This window comes from Diceros bicornis, chromosome 13 (assembly GCF_020826845.1).
Source record: "Diceros bicornis minor isolate mBicDic1 chromosome 13, mDicBic1.mat.cur, whole genome shotgun sequence".
NCBI classification, from domain to species: domain Eukaryota; kingdom Metazoa; phylum Chordata; class Mammalia; order Perissodactyla; family Rhinocerotidae; genus Diceros; species Diceros bicornis.
The window spans coordinates 31531526-31550461 of record NC_080752.1 but is presented as its reverse complement, the minus strand read 5'-3'; the positions used below and the strand labels follow the sequence as shown (position 1 = coordinate 31550461).

At 46.2% G+C, this 18936-nt stretch overlaps 1 protein-coding gene, 1 long non-coding RNA gene and 1 other non-coding gene across 8 annotated transcripts in view; all 3 read right to left on the bottom strand.

Moving 5' to 3' along the window:
- Positions 1 to 5077: 5077 nt before the first annotated feature.
- On the bottom strand, positions 5078 to 6244 carry LOC131412829 (uncharacterized). The gene is made up of 2 exons (XR_009221857.1): positions 5793 to 6244; positions 5078 to 5746 (listed from the first exon to the last, which is right to left on the bottom strand). It is a non-coding gene; the product is annotated as an uncharacterized LOC131412829 (long non-coding RNA).
- Positions 6245 to 7723: 1479 nt separating this feature from the next.
- The window catches only part of VPS13D (vacuolar protein sorting 13 homolog D), a 252521-nt gene continuing 241308 nt past the window's right edge, over positions 7724 to 18936 (bottom strand). For all 6 annotated transcript variants that reach the window (XM_058552933.1, XM_058552934.1, XM_058552936.1 and 3 more), the window contains 2 exons: positions 9769 to 10009; positions 7724 to 8203 (listed from right to left, as the gene is read on the bottom strand). In XM_058552933.1, coding sequence (XP_058408916.1) covers positions 8072 to 8203; positions 9769 to 10009 — 373 coding nt within the window. In that variant the 3' untranslated portion in view covers positions 7724 to 8071. The remainder of the gene's footprint in view (positions 8204 to 9768; positions 10010 to 18936) is intronic.
- On the bottom strand, positions 9471 to 9615 carry LOC131413285 (small nucleolar RNA ACA59). Its single transcript, XR_009221947.1, has one exon. It is a non-coding gene; the product is annotated as a small nucleolar RNA ACA59 (small nucleolar RNA).

The following is an 18936-nucleotide window of genomic DNA, read 5'->3' as shown; positions in this document are numbered from 1 at the left end:
GCTTAAAACCTTTCCCTGTATGGGTTACAAAGTCCAACGTGACCTGGCCCCTGGCCACCTCTCTCCAGCCTCGTCTCATTGCACTCCAGCCAGTCTGGAGACGCGGGTCCTCAGATGCGCTGAGCAGCTCCTCATGTCCAGGATGTCACATGTGCACTGCCCTTTCCTCTTTGCCTCACTAGTTCTTCTCAGCCCTTCTGGAGTCAGGCTACCTGCCCCTTCCCCAGTGAAGTCCTCTCTGCCCCACTCTGATGTCCACTAGCCCAATGAGGGCAGTGACAGTGTCACTCTATTTATTGCATATCCCTGGCTCCCAGTACCAAGCCTGGCACCCAGGTCGATGCTCACAGCAAGGGCTGGCAGCCTCCCTGGTGTTGGAGGGACAGAGGCTTGGTGACTCCAGAGTACCTGTGTTGTCTGGGAACTCCTAGGAATGGGTGGTCTCTGTGGACCAACCATCAAACAGAACGGAGAGCTGCCTTTCTGCAGGCTTTGTCAAGCCTCCTTGAAGTCTCCGTGTACCCCTGAAGTTAAGCGCCTTGGGAAAACATGCCCTAAAGGCAGGACTCTGCCCCCTGAAGTGGCCCTGGGAGTCATCTCTCCACCTCCCCCCTCCCCTCTCCCCACACACCACCTCCCTCTGGGGCTCACTTGCCCAGGGTTTCCAAGGTCAAGTTGGTCTAGATCCACACATCTCCTCCACGGCAAAATGTACCTATGACTTTCTTGTGCTTTTGAGTCAGACCAGAATAAGCATGAGGTGTGAAGTTTTATTACCCCCTGGGAACTATTTACACTGGGCGTGCTGCTTGGGTAAGGACTGTGGGAGAACATGGTCTGGCTTGTCTTAAGAGCAACAAGTGGGTGGGCCCAGCTCCTGGGCGAAGGGAAGGCAGCTCAGTAGGTCCATTGTTCCAGCATCAAATCCTTCTAAAGTTCCAGCTGGATTACTTGGAGCCAGCTTAATTAAGGCTGCTGTGTTTCCTTCTTTCTTCTAACTTTGTTTACTTAAGCACTTACCACTGTTCCAGAGGAGCACAGCTATGTTAGAAACTGCTCCTCTGGCCACTTAAAGGTGTAGATCAGAGCTCTCTTACACAAAAATAAGTAAGATCATACAGGATTTGACTAATATAGTCTATAAACTTCTATCTGTAAGTATGTATGCATGCATCCACCCATCCATCCATCCACCCATCCTACCTACCTACCTATCTTTACATGCCTCAAAGAGAATATACTTTTTTTTTCATATGTTCATGGAATATTTATAAAAATTGATCAGGTACTTGGACAAAAAGAAAACCAAAACAGATTTTTTTTTTAAATGTAGAAACATTCAGGTTACATTTACTGATTACAATCCAATAAAATTCGAAATAACTAATTTAAGGAAGATGAAATTTTTTTGTGTGTGTGTGAGGAAGATTAGCCCTGAGCTAACATCTGTTCCCAATCCTCCTCTTTTTGCTGAGGAAGACTGGCCCTGGGCTAACATCCGTGCCCATCTTCCTCCACTTTATATGGGACGCCGCCACAGCATGGCTTTGACAAGCGGTGTGTTGGTGTGCACCTGGGATCCGAACCTGCGAACCACGGGCCACCAAAGCAGAGTGTGTGCACTTAACCACTACGCTACCAGGCCGGACCCGAGATGAAATTTTTTTAATGTTTGGAAATTACAAATATATTCCTAGGTACCTCTTAGATCAAAGAAGAAACCAAAAGTAAAATTCAAAACTGCCTAGAAGGCAATGAAAGAACACTTAACACCAAAATCTCTGAGATAAAGCTGCATTCAGAGGAAAATGTAGAACCTAAAATGTCATCATTATTCAAGAAGGTGAAAAAAAACAAGCTAAAATTAACTACTTCTCTTAGAAAAGAACAGTAAAATAAATCAAAACAAGCCAGCAGTGGGAATCAAATATTAAAGATGCAATCAATAGAATAAAAACCAAGTAGCAAAGAGAAACAAACGCCAAACTGGTTCTTTGAAAAGACCACTAACTTACTTAAAAATTTAGTTATTAAAAAAACAGAGTAAAAATATGCAAGATTAGGAATGAGAAAGGAGAAATAACCAGATACAGAAAGTATTAAAATAATCTTAAGAGAATACATGCAACTGTATGTCTGCAGCCTACTTTCATCTAACTTTAAAAAACTAGAACAGGAAATTCTAATGTAATCTAAGCATTGCAACCCATAGAAAACGGTGGAAATCTCCCCAATTCATTTTATGAAGGCAGCATAATTTTAATTCTAAGATCTGCTGAAGATACTAAGAAAAAAGAAAATTATAGACCCTCTCACTTTAAAGACGCAAAGACTCAAAATATTAGCAAATAGAACCAGGAAATGTATCAAAAGAATAACAAATTAACACATTATGACTAAATGGGGCTTATTCCAGGGACTAAGGGTGGTACAGTATCAGGAAATCTATCAACATAATGTATTACTTAAAAAAAAACTAATGGAGAAAAAGCAATATGGTCATAATAATAGATGCCGAAAGGGCGTTTGCCACGTAGTTCAGCAGCCCCTCCTAACTTACATTCCTACAAATGAAAGGATGGTCAGATTCACTGCTGAGGGAATGGAAATGGAAATAAACTACGAATGAGATCCCACTTTTTACCCATCAGACTGGTAAACATTTCTGGTGGCGGCTCAAGGAAAAGGCACTCAGAGATGGCTGCAGCCCTCCCACACCCCACCAGCATTTCCGGAAAGCGATCTTGCAGATCCCTTCTGACGCAATCGGCTCCTGGGAATCTACTGCACAGAAATAAAATTAGTGCAGAAGCACATAAATAGGAGGATGTTTATGTAGCCGAGTTCGTGGCAGGCAGGGTGGGGTGGATTGAACACGAAGTGAATGCCCGGCAATACAGGAAGAGGTGAGTCAATTACAGAATACTTACACCACCAATTATCATGCAGCATTTAAGAGAACAGTTGTACCAACCAGAAGGCAACACTGAGAAGATGCAAAAAAGTATATATGATTCCAACTTTATAAAAACAAATGTTAGGAAAGTATAAATGAATATGTGTTATCTATGTATATACAATACATGTACATAATCACATGGTGCATAATGAGAATATGAGCAATACACGAGGTTATTAGTTTGAGGTGGAGTAAGCGGGTGATATGGGGGGGAGAAGAAAGGGGAAAATACTGCAATAATTGCCCTCGTGTGATATAACATATAAGTGAAATTATATTTTTGTTTTGCATTTGCATAAAAAATTTAAAAACTAATTTTTGAAAGTTTCAAAAAGATTATTCCACAGCAAGCTCTTTTCTTCTTTCTTTGGTGTCTATGATTGCTGGAACCATCTCCCAGCCGGAGGAACGCAACTTGGATCAGCAATTGCTCCTCAGGCCCTGGTCTTCATAGTGAATTGGTACCTGCACGGTGGCACGCTGAGCTTGAAGAAAGACAGTAGCTGTCACACGCACACCCTTTCCATGCCGCCTGTTTCTCCGTGCCCTGGAGTGCTTGGACAGCGTGTCTTCAAACACCGCCCCGTGGCCCTGGGAGCCCCCGGAATATTCTAGTTGTGCCATCTCTCATTTGGGGTATTAGCCACAGCCCCCACGGTCTCTCCCACTTAAAGGGCATATTCTCTAGATGCTGTGCTTTGGTTTGGAAACTGTAGCCCCTCCCTTCTCTAAGCTCTTGGATTTCTGTCTGACATTTGATTCTGACTGGCTCTTGTTGAGTTCAAGGGGGCAGTGGTAGATGGGGTGTTTGAATAGGCGAGGGGGAAGATTCCTCGATTAAATCCAACTCTTTGCCTCTTCCATGCTGAACCGTGCAGCTGAATGCAGCTGGAGAAAACACACAACCAGGCTGCCTGGTCTCACTTTAAATTCATCAGCCTGAAATGGGCCCTTCGTGTTGCCCAGCACACACTGTACCTCACCAGTCTGCTCCCCTTCTCACTGTTCTAAACGCCTGTTCCACGTCTTCTCCCCGGTCTCCAAATCTCCACTGCCTCCTGCCCCATCCTCACTCTCCGCTGATCTCCCCGAGGACATGGAAGCAATCAAATGAAAATCTCCTGAAATTTCCGCCACATCCACCCATCTCCTGGCCAACTAGCCTTCCTTCTCTCCTCTCACTGCCCCCCTTCATTATCGCCCCTTCTCTCCCAAAGTACCGATGTCTCTCTCCTCCCTTTTATGGTCAGATTACTCCAGAGTTGTCAATAGTCGTCTCCAGTTTCTCTCCTTCCATTTTTCTCTTGAATCTACTGCAACCCAGCTTTTGCCCTCACCACTCCACTAAAACTGCTTAGAAAGGTCTCCAGTGACCTGGATGTTGTAAATCCAGTGGTGCTGGTCCTCATCCTATTATCAGCAGCATTTGATAGTTCATCTCCCTCCTCTTTGAAACCTTTCTGGACTTGGGACTTGGCTTCCAAGACCCACACCCTCCTGGCTTCACGCCGACACCTCTGGATGGTCCTGCTGTCTCCTCTGCTGTTCCTCTCCGTCTGCCTAAACTCTAAATGTAGGGGAGCCCAAGGGCTCAGATCTGGGGCCTCTTCTCTTTGCTACCCCCACTTACTCCTTTGGGGATTTCATCCAGGCCCACTTGTCATTTGTGTGCCAACAAACTCCCAATCGGCGCCTTTGGCCTTGACTTCCCTCTTGAACTCCAGATTTGTATGGCCGACAGCCTTATTGACACCTCCAGAGCATATCAAGTAGGCACCTTGAACTTAACATGTCCAAAGTGAGCGCCAAACCTGCTCCTCCTGAAGTCTCCCCTTCTCAGTCAAGGACAACCTCCCTCCTGCCAGGGCCTAGACCAGGAACCTCAGGGGTGGGATGAGGAGCAGCCAGCATAAAGCCGGGCTCTGCGGCAGGGAAGTGCCGCTTACTCTTGGGAAGTGAAGTAACGCTCAAGGTGCAGGGTCTGCCCTAGTACCGTGCTTCTCTGGACTGAGGGGAAAGGCCGCATGCTATTGAGAACGTTGTAGTATGTTTTGCATTTGTCATTGGCAATGGTTCTAGCATCTATGGAACACCAAGAAACCAGAAGAAAACAACATATCTGGGAAGTCAACAAAGCATTTTATTCCACAGGAAGAAAAATAACGACTCTGATATGGGAAACAGATGAAAGAGTCTTAACAGATTGGTGATTGTATGTAATAACGTTAACACAGTGGAGAACCAAATACTTTGTTTCAGAAGTTTATCAAGCAGCTACTGTGGTATTTGGAGGCACAGATGATGCTTAAGAACAAAGGGGCCCTGGAGCCTTTGGAGCATTGAGGTGAGTCCCCACCCAGCAGCCAGACACCCCGGGGCTGGTGAGGGCTGCTTTCCTGTTTTCTGTTCATGGTGGCCAGGCCGGGGTGTGGGGACACTGACCTCTGGCTAGCCTTTCCAGTGGGCAAAGAAAAGCAGCTATGGCCAAGCAGCGCTGTGGGCTGGCCAACTGTGCTGGGTCAGGGAATTTGGACAGCTTCTGATTTCTCCTTATCCAATTTCTCCTTATGCAATTTATTTTACTTTCCTCAGAGAGGAACGGAGTATGAGGCAGCATGAAAATCGGTAGAAATTATCATAACAAAGTCTCAGACATCACTGGCTAAATAGCAATTTAAAAAGAAACGGGCATTCAAGGAGCAGGGCCTGCTGCCTCCAGCACTTTGGGCTTTCTTCCTGGCAAACCAGGTAACTCTGTCCAGAGCCCCTGAAGCCGCCTCGCCACGTCTAGCAGGAGGGCTGCGAGGCAGGGGAGAGCTTGCCCTTGCCACACCTAGCAGGAGGGCTGTGAGGCAGAGGAGAGCTTGCGAGGCTCTCAGCTGCTGCCCCCCTTCCAGCCCCACCCCATTTGGTCTTTGGATCCCATTTTAACACCTGCCTCTTCTAAGGCGCAAATGTCAGAGGGGGGTTGTGCAGAGGAGATGGGCAGCTATTTCAGGAGCTGATTAAAATTAGAAAGGAGCCTGGAGGAAGGCGTCTGAACACCTCTCTGGAGTCCTCCTGGAAGCACCATTCCACAGCGCAGCTCTCAACCAGCTTTCTGCAGTCAGAGCAGGGAACACCCAGTTGCTGCTGGGGCTGAAGGCAGACTTCTTTAATAATACTAAGCTCCTTAATCCAGTACAGAAACTGCAAGTGACTTCATTCCAGAAAGTGAAAGAAAACTCACTGACACCAACAATCAACCTTTCTGAGAGTCTCACCTTTAAGAGATCATGATCTCAGGCAGTGGGTTACTGATGACAAAAACCAGAAGCCGAACTTGTGGGGTTCGGAGAGGGAGGCTGGTGAGGATCTTGTGTATGGGCGCTGATACAATCATGACTGCCACCCAGCAGAAACAAACAAACAAACCAACAAACCAAGAACCCACTCCAACCCTTCAAAAGCCAAGTTTCAATTTTGCAATCCACGAGCTTAGAGTTCAGTGAAGAGTATACAAACCTCAGAGTTCAAGACAATCCTTGAAGACACTATTCAGCTAAAGCACTTGAGCATTTGTGCTAAAGCTCCCTTCCTGCTGCTTTGTACGCACACACGTGTGTGCGTGCGTGCGCGCGCACACACACACGGTTGGGGGAGAAGGAGACGGAGAGAGACAGAGAAAGATCAGCTTCATTTGGAAGGATTTGGGTCATGAGTTACAGACACCAAAACCTTCTACACATCCACTGACCCACTGAGTCATTTTAGATCTCAGCTACATATGACAAGTTTGTAGAAATTGATTAGCTTTATTAAAATTTTGAAATCACAAGGCTAGTCATTCATTCTAGAGAGAGGCCCTCCCCTCTCCCTCCAACATTGTATTCCTTACAGAAAAGGGAACAACAAAAACAAGACCCAGGATGGAGGGCACTCATGCCAGGCCTTGCTAATGGAATTTAAAACCAAGGACAAGAGATGTTTTGGCCAAGTCTTGGTTCCATGAAAAACTTACAAAAAACAGCTTTTTAATACTCAAATTTCATTCCCTTTTCTGAGACTCTCTCACTCTCCCTTCTCCTCCTGGTGTGACCATCACTGTGCTGTCCCCAGGGCTGTGGAGCTGGGTGCCTGCCTGTGGCTTTACTAAAAAGAAAAGAGTCCCAGGATCTTCTTTGCTGTTGCCCAGGAAGGAGAGTGTTCTTATTGTGGATTTTTGATTTGTTAAAACAAATTGTTCTATGGGATTTTTTCCTTCTAAATCAGCAGAGCCTACCAATGTTTCAAACTGACCCTCTCTGATGATAACCCAAGAAAAACTTACAACGCTGGTGTGTGTGGAAAACAATTCTACCTCAAAGTTTGGCAAGACTAGTCAAGAGAAAGCCAAATACATAAGACAGATAAAAAATAATTTGTGATTATCTAAGAACTATCTTTAAAATGGGGGCGAGAAATAAATAAAAGGTGGGTTTCTGAGCCCCTCTCCCATGTCTCTCCTTAAGGGCGGCTCCGGTTCTGAGCACTTCAGCTCGCAGCTCCAGACGGGACCACGGGGTCCAAGGGCGTCCCTCTTGAGCACCTTCCACCTCATCTCAGTCCACCTAACTGTGACGACTCTAGTTTCCAAAACCAAGACATAACATTCTTCAACTTTCAAGAACACCTTTTTATAAAGAGTACCCTGAATTAGACGTGTAGAAATAGTGCAAAAGAAGATCCCATATGATTTTATATTACTTTACAGTTAACAAACCTTTACACACATCAGAGGCCCTGTTCAGAAACACTCCTATATATTTACAAACACACAGTTGTACATATATACACGTTAACAAAATACGGGGAAATCTAAAAATTAGATTCATCTCAGTACACTTTTTTTTTACGTTATTCCACAAAGACCTTTCAAAAATTACTTCCCCATAATCTAAAGTAACCCCCGCCCCACAAATTAATACAGTTTCCACTTGTATCCCCCTCATCTGTATTTACTTTCCCTTGTCCCTTGATGTCGTCCCCCAAACCTTATTCTGGTTTGCCTCTAACTGGAGCCAAGCCTGTGGGCCTCCTTCCTCCTGCCTGGCTGGGCTGTGTCTGGGGCGTCTCTCCAGCAGCTGGGATTTTTCAGGAGTCCAGCTCCAACTGCTCTTGATTTTCATTGAGTCTTAACATAAGTTGCTGTTCATAGTAAAGGCTCTTTGCATAGTTTATTTCTTGTGATAACTTGACAGCGAGGACCTCTGATTTCACATGGACCTGAAGAGCAGAACAGAAGGAGTAACCTGCCACTGGGGTGGGGAACCAAGCGGAATCACAGCACACGGGCGACTTAAACTCATGCAGGCAGCAGCTCCCAGCCTGGCTACAGATCAGACCGGCCTGGGTGGACTTTTAAGAAACAGATGCCCAGGGCCCTACTCCTAGTTAATGCTGATTCAAGGTCTGGGGGGTACTCCTGGAATCTGTATCTTTAACATATTCCCCAGGTGACTGTGGCCCACCCACAGTCACCGGACATTTGGGACTCCTGCAATTGAGAACCAGTTTCAGCTCGAGGAGGCGAAGATCTGTGAGGTCACACTAAGCAAGGATAAAGGACTGCACCTTTGGGGGTCACATCTCAAGTCTGGCGATGGTCAAAGAGGAGGAAGAATTAGCAAACAGATTGTGGGAATACTCACACTTTGGGGTGTTAACTCCATTCTACCAGCCCTAATGTAAGCCCCTGACCCTGGGGAGCCTACACAAGCCAAGCCAAACCCAAGTGCATTCCTGAGCAGGGGGAAGGTTGAGGGAGAGAAGCCAGTCAGGCTGGTTGCTATTTCTGATCTGCAGAAAGACCCAGAGATAAGCAGGGCCACTGTGGATGACACATCATTCTTGAATGCGGGCTTGAGAATCCTAGCATACCAGGTGGGAAATGAGCAGGACTAACACCTGGGCTTCATGAAAAGCCACCAAGCCAGATTGTGGCGAGACGGTGAGTCTCCCCACATGCACTTCTGCTGAGCCAGAGGCCCTCTGAGTGGAGGGAGGCAGCAGAGCAAAGGGGTCTAGACTGCCAGCTCTGGAGTGGCACCACCTGGGTTGGAACCCCAGCTCCTTCCGGTGTTGGCTGTATAACCTTGAGCAAGTCACCTGCCCTCACCAAGCCTCCTTACCAGTCGAGGGGGGACAATGACAGCACAACACCAAATAACACATAAGAAGTACTTAGTGTCCAGCCTGGCACACAGTAAGCCCTTAATGAATGTTGGGTATTAACAGGAATGCTAAAAGTCCTGCCATGACAATACCTCGTACTCTTTGGAGGCACAGCTTAAATTTTATTTACAAATATTTATTGAGCATTTACCCTGGGTAGGGCCTATCCTATGTATTGCTTCTTTGTGCAGAAAAAAAGTTAGTTTCCACTGTTACATAGGAGAAACAATAGAGAAGCCAGTGTGTGCTCTAACACACTCTTAGATTCAGGGCCTCAAACAGTCACATTTTAGGAATAAAACCCCCCAAGGATCCTGTTAGTTGGTCCTCACAACTAACTAGAATAGGTATTACTACCCGCATTATATTGGCAGGTAACTGAGGCACTCGTGTTGAGTAACTGGCGCAGGGTCATTAGTGGTAGAGCCGGGAGGGCAGCATCACCCCATTAACCCACACTGAGCTCCTTCTGTACGCAGGACCAGGAAGCAGTACCCCCGGGGATTAATCACAGCTCAGCCTAAACCCACTGAACCCCTGGTGAACGCGTCAGCGGGGCAGAGGCGCTCCGAGGGCCTCCATCTCGGGGCTGAGAAGACAGGCAGGTGTGCACTCACCATGGGTTTCTGGTGGGAAGGGCCGGGGATGGACACTCCGCTACTCGTGTTCACTGCCTTCTTGGTCACCTGCACATACACCTTCCCGTGGTCTTTGGAGACGAGGCAGTGGTAGAGATCGTCGTATTTGACTTCCAGGAAAATGGCCTCTCGATCCACGTAGTCTCCACTTTTCAGGAAGTAAACCGCTTTGGAGGAGATGAGCACACAGTAGCTATCGATGTTCTCCACGGCGATGAAGCTGCGAAGGAAGGGGAAAATAAGAACGGCACACGGAGCGTCGCCTCAACACACAGTGGCCAGGCTACTCCTGTCACCGAGCCAGGAGAAAGGAGTGTGGGCCCCGGTCTCCAAAGGCCTTGAATCCAGGCTCCCTCACTCACTGCACCTTGGGCAGGTGGCTAGATCGCTCTGTTTCCTCATCTGTAAATTAGGAATAAAAGTGACACCAGCCTCCCGGGGCTGTAAAGCACAGAGCCCCCGACATGGGGTGCTCGATAAACGTTAGCTCATGATGACGACCAACACTATCAACCACAGAAACAATTTATATCCTGACATCGTATTGTGTGGGGTATTTTTTTCAGTGAGAGTCTTTATGTAGTTTAAGGCTTAGAGAAAACCATAACAATGCTTTGTTGGACAAAACAGGAAGAAAACATAACGCTCTTAAACGCTGACTGAAGCAGCAGCTGAGAAAGTTCACTGCTAAGGCAGGGGAGGTCAACACCGGGGCTGGGGACACGCGTGGGGGAGGAAGATGGAAGGGAGAGCGCGGAAGGGAGTAGGTTACCAGATTGGATGAGAAGATGGAACGAGGTTGCAGCATTTGCTCCTCTACGCCTACTTCCTTTCTATCACAGATCTAATAAGAGGTTGCCCAGTGTCTGCTCAACACCGCCAGTGACAGGGAACTCACGAGACCACCACTCCATTTTCAGGAGCTCTAATAGAAAGTGCTTTCTTAGTTACCTAAGCTGTTATCTTGATTTTCATAACTTACAGTCATTACTTCTAAGTGCTTTAGGGCCACTCAGAAAAAAATCTCTTTCTTCTTCCTCCATGGAGCTCACAGATTTAAAGTGGAAATTTATGCACATCAAACCTCTCAGCTCAGCTACTGAATGAAGAGCAGTGGCCCCTGGAAACTGCTGCAACAGCTCTCCCAGGCCTGGCTGCCTCCACCGCATCTTGTGACAGCCTTCCACAATGGGGCGGCAACGGCGAGGGACAGGGAAAGAGCACAGATGACGGCAAGAATACTAAGAGCTGACGACAGGCTGGCTGTCAAGCTGCGGCCCCCTGGGACTTGATGTCCTGGGAGGAATTTCCAAACTAGTCACTCAGAGCCGAGGCTCCACCTGGAGCTGCTCGGGGTCCGGGGTCCCAGGACAGCTTTGTTCTGGGGTCAGTAATCGAAAAACACTCCGACAGGATGGAGGCCTGCCTGCTGGTGGACAGGCTGGTTTCTTTTTGACCCAGGCACTTGCTCACTTCTGGGCTTAGGGAGCCCCCCACTCAGAACACATCTTGTTTCCCAATCTCTCTACATCCTGGCACCCCAAGGAGTCACAAGCTCCAACTTTTCCACAAACCTTCCCCCAAATACTCCAACCCCACCCCCACTTTTGAATACTTACTTGTTTACCTTCAAAAGCACTGCCACACACTTACTCCTTCTCTCGATGTCCCCTGCATCAGTATCTCAGCCCTCTAAGCTGCTGTGAGAGTGCGGTCCACATCCTACCCCCCCGTGTCTCCCCGAGCACCTACCAATGAGCCGGCCACCCCGTAAGTACTCAGGAAGTATCTGCCTGGTTCCAGTTGCCATTTTAATTACAGCCTCGCATGACAAAAATTGGGGTTTATTGTTCTAGTCTAACTGGTTGGCAATGCCAAGAATGTAGACTTGTAAAGTCTCAATGCCAAAATTAGAAATACCCAGCAGCTTTTGGTGTTCAGGCCACTTAGCACAGAACTTCCCACATCCCAGGCTCTGACAGTACCAAGGAGGCAGCATTATCACTTAATCAAATTGAATGGAATCTAAAATAGCTGGTCCAGGGAAAGAAAGAGGAGACAGAGAGAGACAGAAAGACAGCGAGAGATGTAAAAAGCTCCCTGCCATAGACAGGAAGCTCCCAGGGCCAGCTAGAACTTGCTGGGAAATTACCTTAAAAACTGAAAAGTGGCCTATGGCTTCTCAGCATAGGTGGGCCAGACACATGGCTGTTGAGGCTATAATGGGCTCTCAAAGGAGATCCCCAAAGTTGGCCACTGCAACCAGGGGAAAGCAGGAATGTGCACTAAAAATCCCGCTGAGCTTATCTTCCTTCCTCTAGTCCAGCACAGGAGGAGGCACTTCTACCCCAGCGCCCTCGCCTCCACTCTCACCCCATTTGGCACCCGCTGGACCTGACATTTACGCACAGCCTCTAAGAGGGCCGAGGCCTTCCCATTGGGCAGCTGCTCTAACACCCAGGCCAGAGTGGCTGACATTATTAGTGCACTTTCCACGCCAGAACACTTTTATAGGCTTTAAAATAGACTCCTTTCCAAGATGCCACAGATGGCGCAAGTCCTCAATCGGGCCAGAACAACTTCGGGAGGAAGGGTGGCCTGAGCTGGGATGCTCTACCGTGTGGTGCTTCACACAGTGGTGGACACTCAGGCCCAGTAGGCAGGGAAACCGGGACAGGCTGGGCGACTCTGGCCAGGCCGGCTGTCTTCGTGGCTCAGTTTCTTCATCTGGTAGAGATGATACTACCTGCCAGCTTCCTTCACAAAGCCGGTAGGAAAGCCAAAAGATCTCCTGGCCATATAGAAATGTGAGGGGAGAGGCGCAGCTTTGTACATGTGCACAGCCCTCTGATCTCTGAGTCCAGGGGCCCCGTTCACACTCTGAAGCTACTACATATAATAAGGTTTTTTGGACATTTACATGAAATGTTCTAAAACCTTTTCAAATCAAAAGCAGATCAGAGCCAAGGATACAACCGAGAGGAGGAGAAAGGGCGATAGTGAGGCCACAGCAGGAGCACCAGGGTCCCCTACTGTGGTCTGAGCAAGAACCCAGAGACTGGCTTTGCAAACAGCTCTGTCTCCATTCTCCTGACGCTTCCCCAGTGACCAAGACTTTGGGTTTCATTATTATTGCATATATATATGCAATAAATATATATACTTTTTTTTTTTTTTTTTTTTTTTACAAAATCTAGAAACCACATCAAAGAAGAACTAAAACTGAGCTCCAGACTAGGGGTCCCCTCCTATAATGGAAACCCATCCCAAACTCATCACTGTGAGAGAGGAGCCAAAACTCAAGGTGACAAGAGAAGCCAGGCCAAAGCATAGTGCTCTGAGTGCTTCTCTTCTGCCAATCTGCTCCTTCCTCTGTTCCTTTCTTCTTCAAAGCCACAACTATTTCCCTCCCTCCCTGGCTTCCACCTGCAGAAGGCTTGCTCTCCACAGGCTTTCATAGCTTGACCTGAGAGGCTCAGGGTTTTGCCAACAGAGCAGCAGCAGCTATGGCCGCCCACGAGTTGCGTCTAGACACCGGGCTTTCCACTCGTCATCCCCCATAACCACGCTTCACGCAGGGCTGCTCGTGGCCCACGAATGAGTAACGATGGAATGACCCCATGGGACGACAGAGGAAGAAAGCCAACAGGTCTCAGGTTGATCCTGAGTTCATCCTTCTATTCTTTGACCTTTATTAACTCAGACGGAGGGAGAATGAAAACATGTGCCCAGAAACACAAAGCTCTGGATAAGCTTTATCCTTCAAATATGGAGAACTAGGGAAGCTACCCAGTGCTCTGTTGACACATTTTAGGTTGCTGTAGATACTACAATTGATTCTCTAACAAACAGGATTTTTAGACTTCGGTTAAAAGCTTTACTTTTAACTCTCCTTCAACACCCTGACCTTGGGATCAATGTCAGCAAGTTTCTGAGAGAAAGGAAGGCTAGGGCACACAGCTTACGTTCTCCGAGATGACAGGCGCTAACAGTGGGTGAATCTGACAAGTCCACTATCACTAACGATACCCATAAACCACGAACACCCCGGGGTATTCTCAGCAACACCAAAGGCATTATCAACAAGAACTTCAGCCCTCTTACTCTGTGGCAGATAGTAATGTCTTCTCCAAGTCATACAGCCCACACGCCACTGTAACCAGCCAGCCCAGTTGGCTCTGCCTGTCACTAGCCAGATGGCTTTGCTCAGAGCTTCCCTGCCGTCATCTGTAGAACAAGGATCATCGTATCTAGTCTGCAGGGCCACCATGACGATTACAGCTTATCTATGTGCCCAACACGAAGAGATGCTCAACTAGTGGTGGCTATTGTTATTTCTTTCTTCTGTTGAGAACAGATGCCAAGTTATCCTGATCCTGTGGGGAGGGTCCTCTTGCAAGTCTACAAATCCTTGAGTCAGCAGGTTGAAGAAATGAGTGTCCCTCTAAGAGGCCACATGGAAAACAGGTTCAGGACCGATTGTTCCTCAGGGAGAGAGAAATCTGCCAAGTAACTGTTTCAACCACCCTCTTCAATTTGATTTCTTTCTTTTTCTCCCACTCTTTTATTTATTTGTTTTTTTGCCTTATTAACTCTATTTATAGATCTATATTCTACTTGCTTTGGAGTCATTTCAAAATCAGAAAAGCTGTGACTCGTCTTACTCTGGGAGCGCTCCTAGAATAGGCTCCTCTCCCCACCATGTGTCATCCCCTCCAAGTCCATCTGTGACCCCCAAATGTGTGTCTGGGCCTGGTGTCACTTTGAGTGCCAGGCCCCTGCAGAACATCTCCGCACACATATCCCACAAGTCCCTCACACTCAGCACATCCTTGCCTGAGCTGTTCTTCCTTCTTCAATTCTCTCCTCCTCCAGCACTGCCTGTCACAGTGGGTGGCATCTCCATCCAACCAAACAAGCAAGAAGCCTGGAGATTCTCAACTTTCCTCCTCACTCAGATTCTAAATTTAATCAGTCTACAGACTGCACTGATGCCACCTCCTAAATACCTCTCAACTCTGTCTCCCTCTATTCCTCTTCTCTGCCACCGTCTGTATCCAGGCCTCTCTACCTTTTACCTGGATTACTCCCAAGGCCTCCTAACTGGTTTCCTGCCTCCAGTCTCTCCAACTCTGATCCATTTCTCTGTTGTCATCAAGGGTACATGTTTAACATGTAATTTTGAGTGGGATCCTCTTCTTCAAAATCTTACCACAGCCTACAGCAAGGTAGACTTAGCATGGCCGTTAAGTTACGCTGTCAGAATCTGGCCTTGTAATCCATCTTTCCAGCTTTCCAACCTCTGTTCCTTCCCTCCCACACATGTGCTGCCACCACACTTGGCTAACTGGAATTCTCCAGAAATGCTGTAAGTCTTCTGCCTCCACGCCTCCGCCCGGCACTCTTCTCTGCACGTGTGCCTTTCTTCTTTCTTTTGCACATTTCTCCTCATCCTGCAGGACCAGGTCAATTGTCCACAGCCTTCCCCAGCTTTCCAGGCATAAATTAATCACTACCCCTTGTGGTTCCATATCACATGGCTCACGCTTCTACTGTAAAAGCCATCATATGTTATAGACAGTTGGTAATACTGTCTGCTTCCCCTGCTAGACTGTGAACTTGTCAAGGAAAGAGCAAATTTCTTACTGGTCCTGGCACATAGTAGGATTCAGTGAACATACGTGTTAGGTCGTCTCAGAAAATGACAACGAATTTACATTGTAAGGTCTGGTGGAATTTGCCAGCACACATGCAACTTTGGACACTGGGTATATTTTACCCAGTAGTCAAGTTAAAGACTTCTCTCAGAACTCTTGATCTAACTTACTAAAGATTTAGCAAGCCATTAACTTTTATCAGAGTAGCTGGATAATCCACCAAATGAAAGTTTTAATTCAGTGGCATATCAAAGAAGGTCCAATTCCCTAAGTGTCAATGGTTATTAGATTATTTCCTGGTTTAGAAAATGGAAGCTAATGAATTCTATCTCATTCCTCAAAAGGACTGGCATTTTGTTTTTGTTTTGAGACTGTATATATTACTATAAGGTTTATATTTATAATTATATGCTATTAGAATCAACACTATAACATGTGCTCAAAAAAATTTTTCTGGGGGCCGGCCCGGTGGCACAAGCGGTTAAGTGCGTGCGCTCCGCTGCGGCAGCCAGGGGTTTGCTGGTTTGGATCCCGGGCACACACCGCTTGGCAAGCCATGCTGTGGTGGCGTCCCATATAAAGTAGAGGAAGATGGGCATGGATGTTAGCCCAGGGCCTGTCTTCCTCAGCAAAAAAAAGTGGAGGATTGGCAGATGTTAGCTCAGGGCCGATCTTCCTCACACACACACACACAAAGATAATAATAAATTTAGGGCCGGCCCGGTGGCTTAGCGGTTGGGTGCTCGCACTCTGCTGCTGGCGGCCCGGGTTCGGATCCCGGGCGCGCACCAACGCATCGCTTCTCCGGCCATGCTGAGGCCGCGTCCCACATACAGCAACTGGAAGGATGTGCAGCTGTGGCATACAACTATCTACTGGGGCTTTGGGGGGAAAAATAAATAAATGAATAAATTTATTAAAAAAAAAAATTTCTGATCTCTCTCTCTGCAACTTCTCAAGAAGTTGGCACAAGACACAAAATACCATAAACAGTGTGTTTACAAAGTGCGCAAGGAAGGAGAATTTTACTCTTGATTTTATGTCTTCCTCTATTCTTTGTATTTGCTAACCATGTGCATGAGTTTATTTCATTAAAAAGAAAAACACTTATCTGGCTGGTGGGTTTATAGGCTATTTTTGTTTTCTTTTTTTACACTTTTATGCTATAGCAAAAAAACCTCATAGATGTTATTTCCTAAACCTGCATTTTAAAAATACAATCCAATTGTCAAATAAACTCCAGAAAACAGTATGTGTGAGCAGTTTCTTAGGTCGTGTGGGTTGCTCATGGGCATCTTTTTTGAAAAGGTAAGAGCCAGTCTAGTGCTTATGATATTAGTATGTAACTTTGTCTGTGATGAAGTATTAGAAATAAAATAGGTACTTTTTTCTTTTTTTAATGAAAATGAGGTTTCTGGCTATAGATCAGACATTAGTTATAAAGAAAACTTAATTTAATCAGATAGGACAAATTTTACGTTACCATCAGCTTAACCCAGGATCCTATTTCAAAACCAAAATTGACAAAAATGGGAAGCAACGGTAATTCTGCAACATACCAGAGCAATATTTGATTCATTTGAAACTGAAGCCTTTTCAGATGGCCAGACCTTAAATCCTATGTCTGTAACTATCTTTTTAAATACTAATTAATTAAATAAAATGAAAAAATTAAGTGAAACTTGATCTGGGAGAACAAAGTTGAAGTCACCATGGCACTGGGGACTTTGTGGGGTTTTTGCTACATCAGGAAGCAATTACACAATATTTTCCAGAAGTGAAACAGTGAGTCTGACTGGAAAACAATGTGGAAACGTTTAGTTAGAACAGTAGAGCAAGGTATTAAAGACCCGTTTAAGGGGTTAACTCTGAAGAAAAATATGCAAATAATTAGGTCTTTAAACATGTTTTTAATTACAATTCTAGGATAAAAGTCAGAGGTATAATTTGGCACTCATGTGCTTCTCCTGAAAACCCCTTTCTTGCAAAGTGATGATTTTAACGTTCACGTCACCATGAAGACCCAGCCCGATAACCAAGGACACTTCAGAGAAACATTTGCTGGACTCCCTGATGACTTCCTCCTGGTACACTGAGGAAGGCCACGCTCACGTGCCTCCTGCAACATTCACTGGCAAGACTTAACCCACAAACCAGTAGAGACACGTGGTTTTCATCTTTAGAGTCAAAATTCATTCATGCCAATATCTTTTCCCAGTTCACATGAATTTCAAGAGTTTCACGAAATCTATTTTACTGACTTCATTTTGATTCTAGTTTCTGTGGCTCTGTTATTAACGCCTGCATGTCACTGGGAGCAATCCTGTGTTAGCTGTGCTACACAACTTCTCCCTTGTGTTTTTGGCAGATGTCATTCTATTGAAAAAGAATTTCGCAAGGGCCACACACACACAGATGGTTTGACTTCAACAGAGGTGAGTGGGGGGGGGAGGGTGAGGAATTAAAAGTACAACGTACAATAATTTATAATCTCAACCTTTGACCAAAAACCCCCCAAAAGATGGAAAAGTGAACACGTATTAATACAAATGCTAAACTGCAACCATCCAGCTACCATTCATTCAACAAATATTTACTGGGTGCTTATTACGTGCAGGCACTGTTCTAGGTACTGAGGATTCTTTGGTGAAGGGAACAGACAAAAATTCCAGCCCTCATGGGGCTGCCATTCCAGCAAACTCTGTACCCTGCCCTGGTAGACCTGAGGAATGACTCTCTGGGCCTCTGATGGAAAGGCCAGAAGTTCCATCAGCAAAGTGCTACAAAGGACAGCTGTGGCACCACACCCTCACCTCAGGGCAGGCAGGAATACAAAGTCCTCTCCGGAGTGAAAGTGCACGGGGATTCTGGGTACTGGAGTGATAACAAGCACTGAGGCTAGGCTAAAAGAGCAGACCTATTCATGACATGTGCTATGGACTGAACTATGTCCCCCGAAATTCTTATGTTGAAGCTCTCACCCCAAGATGACTATTTGGAGAAAAGAAGTAATTAAGGTTAAATGAGGCCATAAGGGTGGCGCCCTGATCCATAGGATGAGTGTCCTTATAAGAGACACCAGAGACCTTGCTCTCTCTCTCTGCCAAGTGAGGACACAGTGAGAAGGTTCACTCTGCAAGCCAAGAAGAGAGCCTTCACCAGGAACCAAACTGGCCAGCTCCGTGATCTCAGACTTCCCAACCTCCAGAACTGTAAGAAAATAAATTTTTATTGTTTAAGCGATTCAGTCTATGATATTTTGTTATGGCAGCCTGAGTTGACTAAGACAATGTGAGACACTTAGATTATCAAGATACTTTCCAATAACACTGCAGGGAGTTTGGGTTATGAAAAACACATCCAGGAAGATGCCATCCTATCCAGCAAGCAACAAATGAATTCTGGATTTGATTTTTGATGTCCCCATTCAAATACTGTTACCAAAATAGGAGATGAGGTCAGCCTAACAATGTCTCTAACAATGACACTG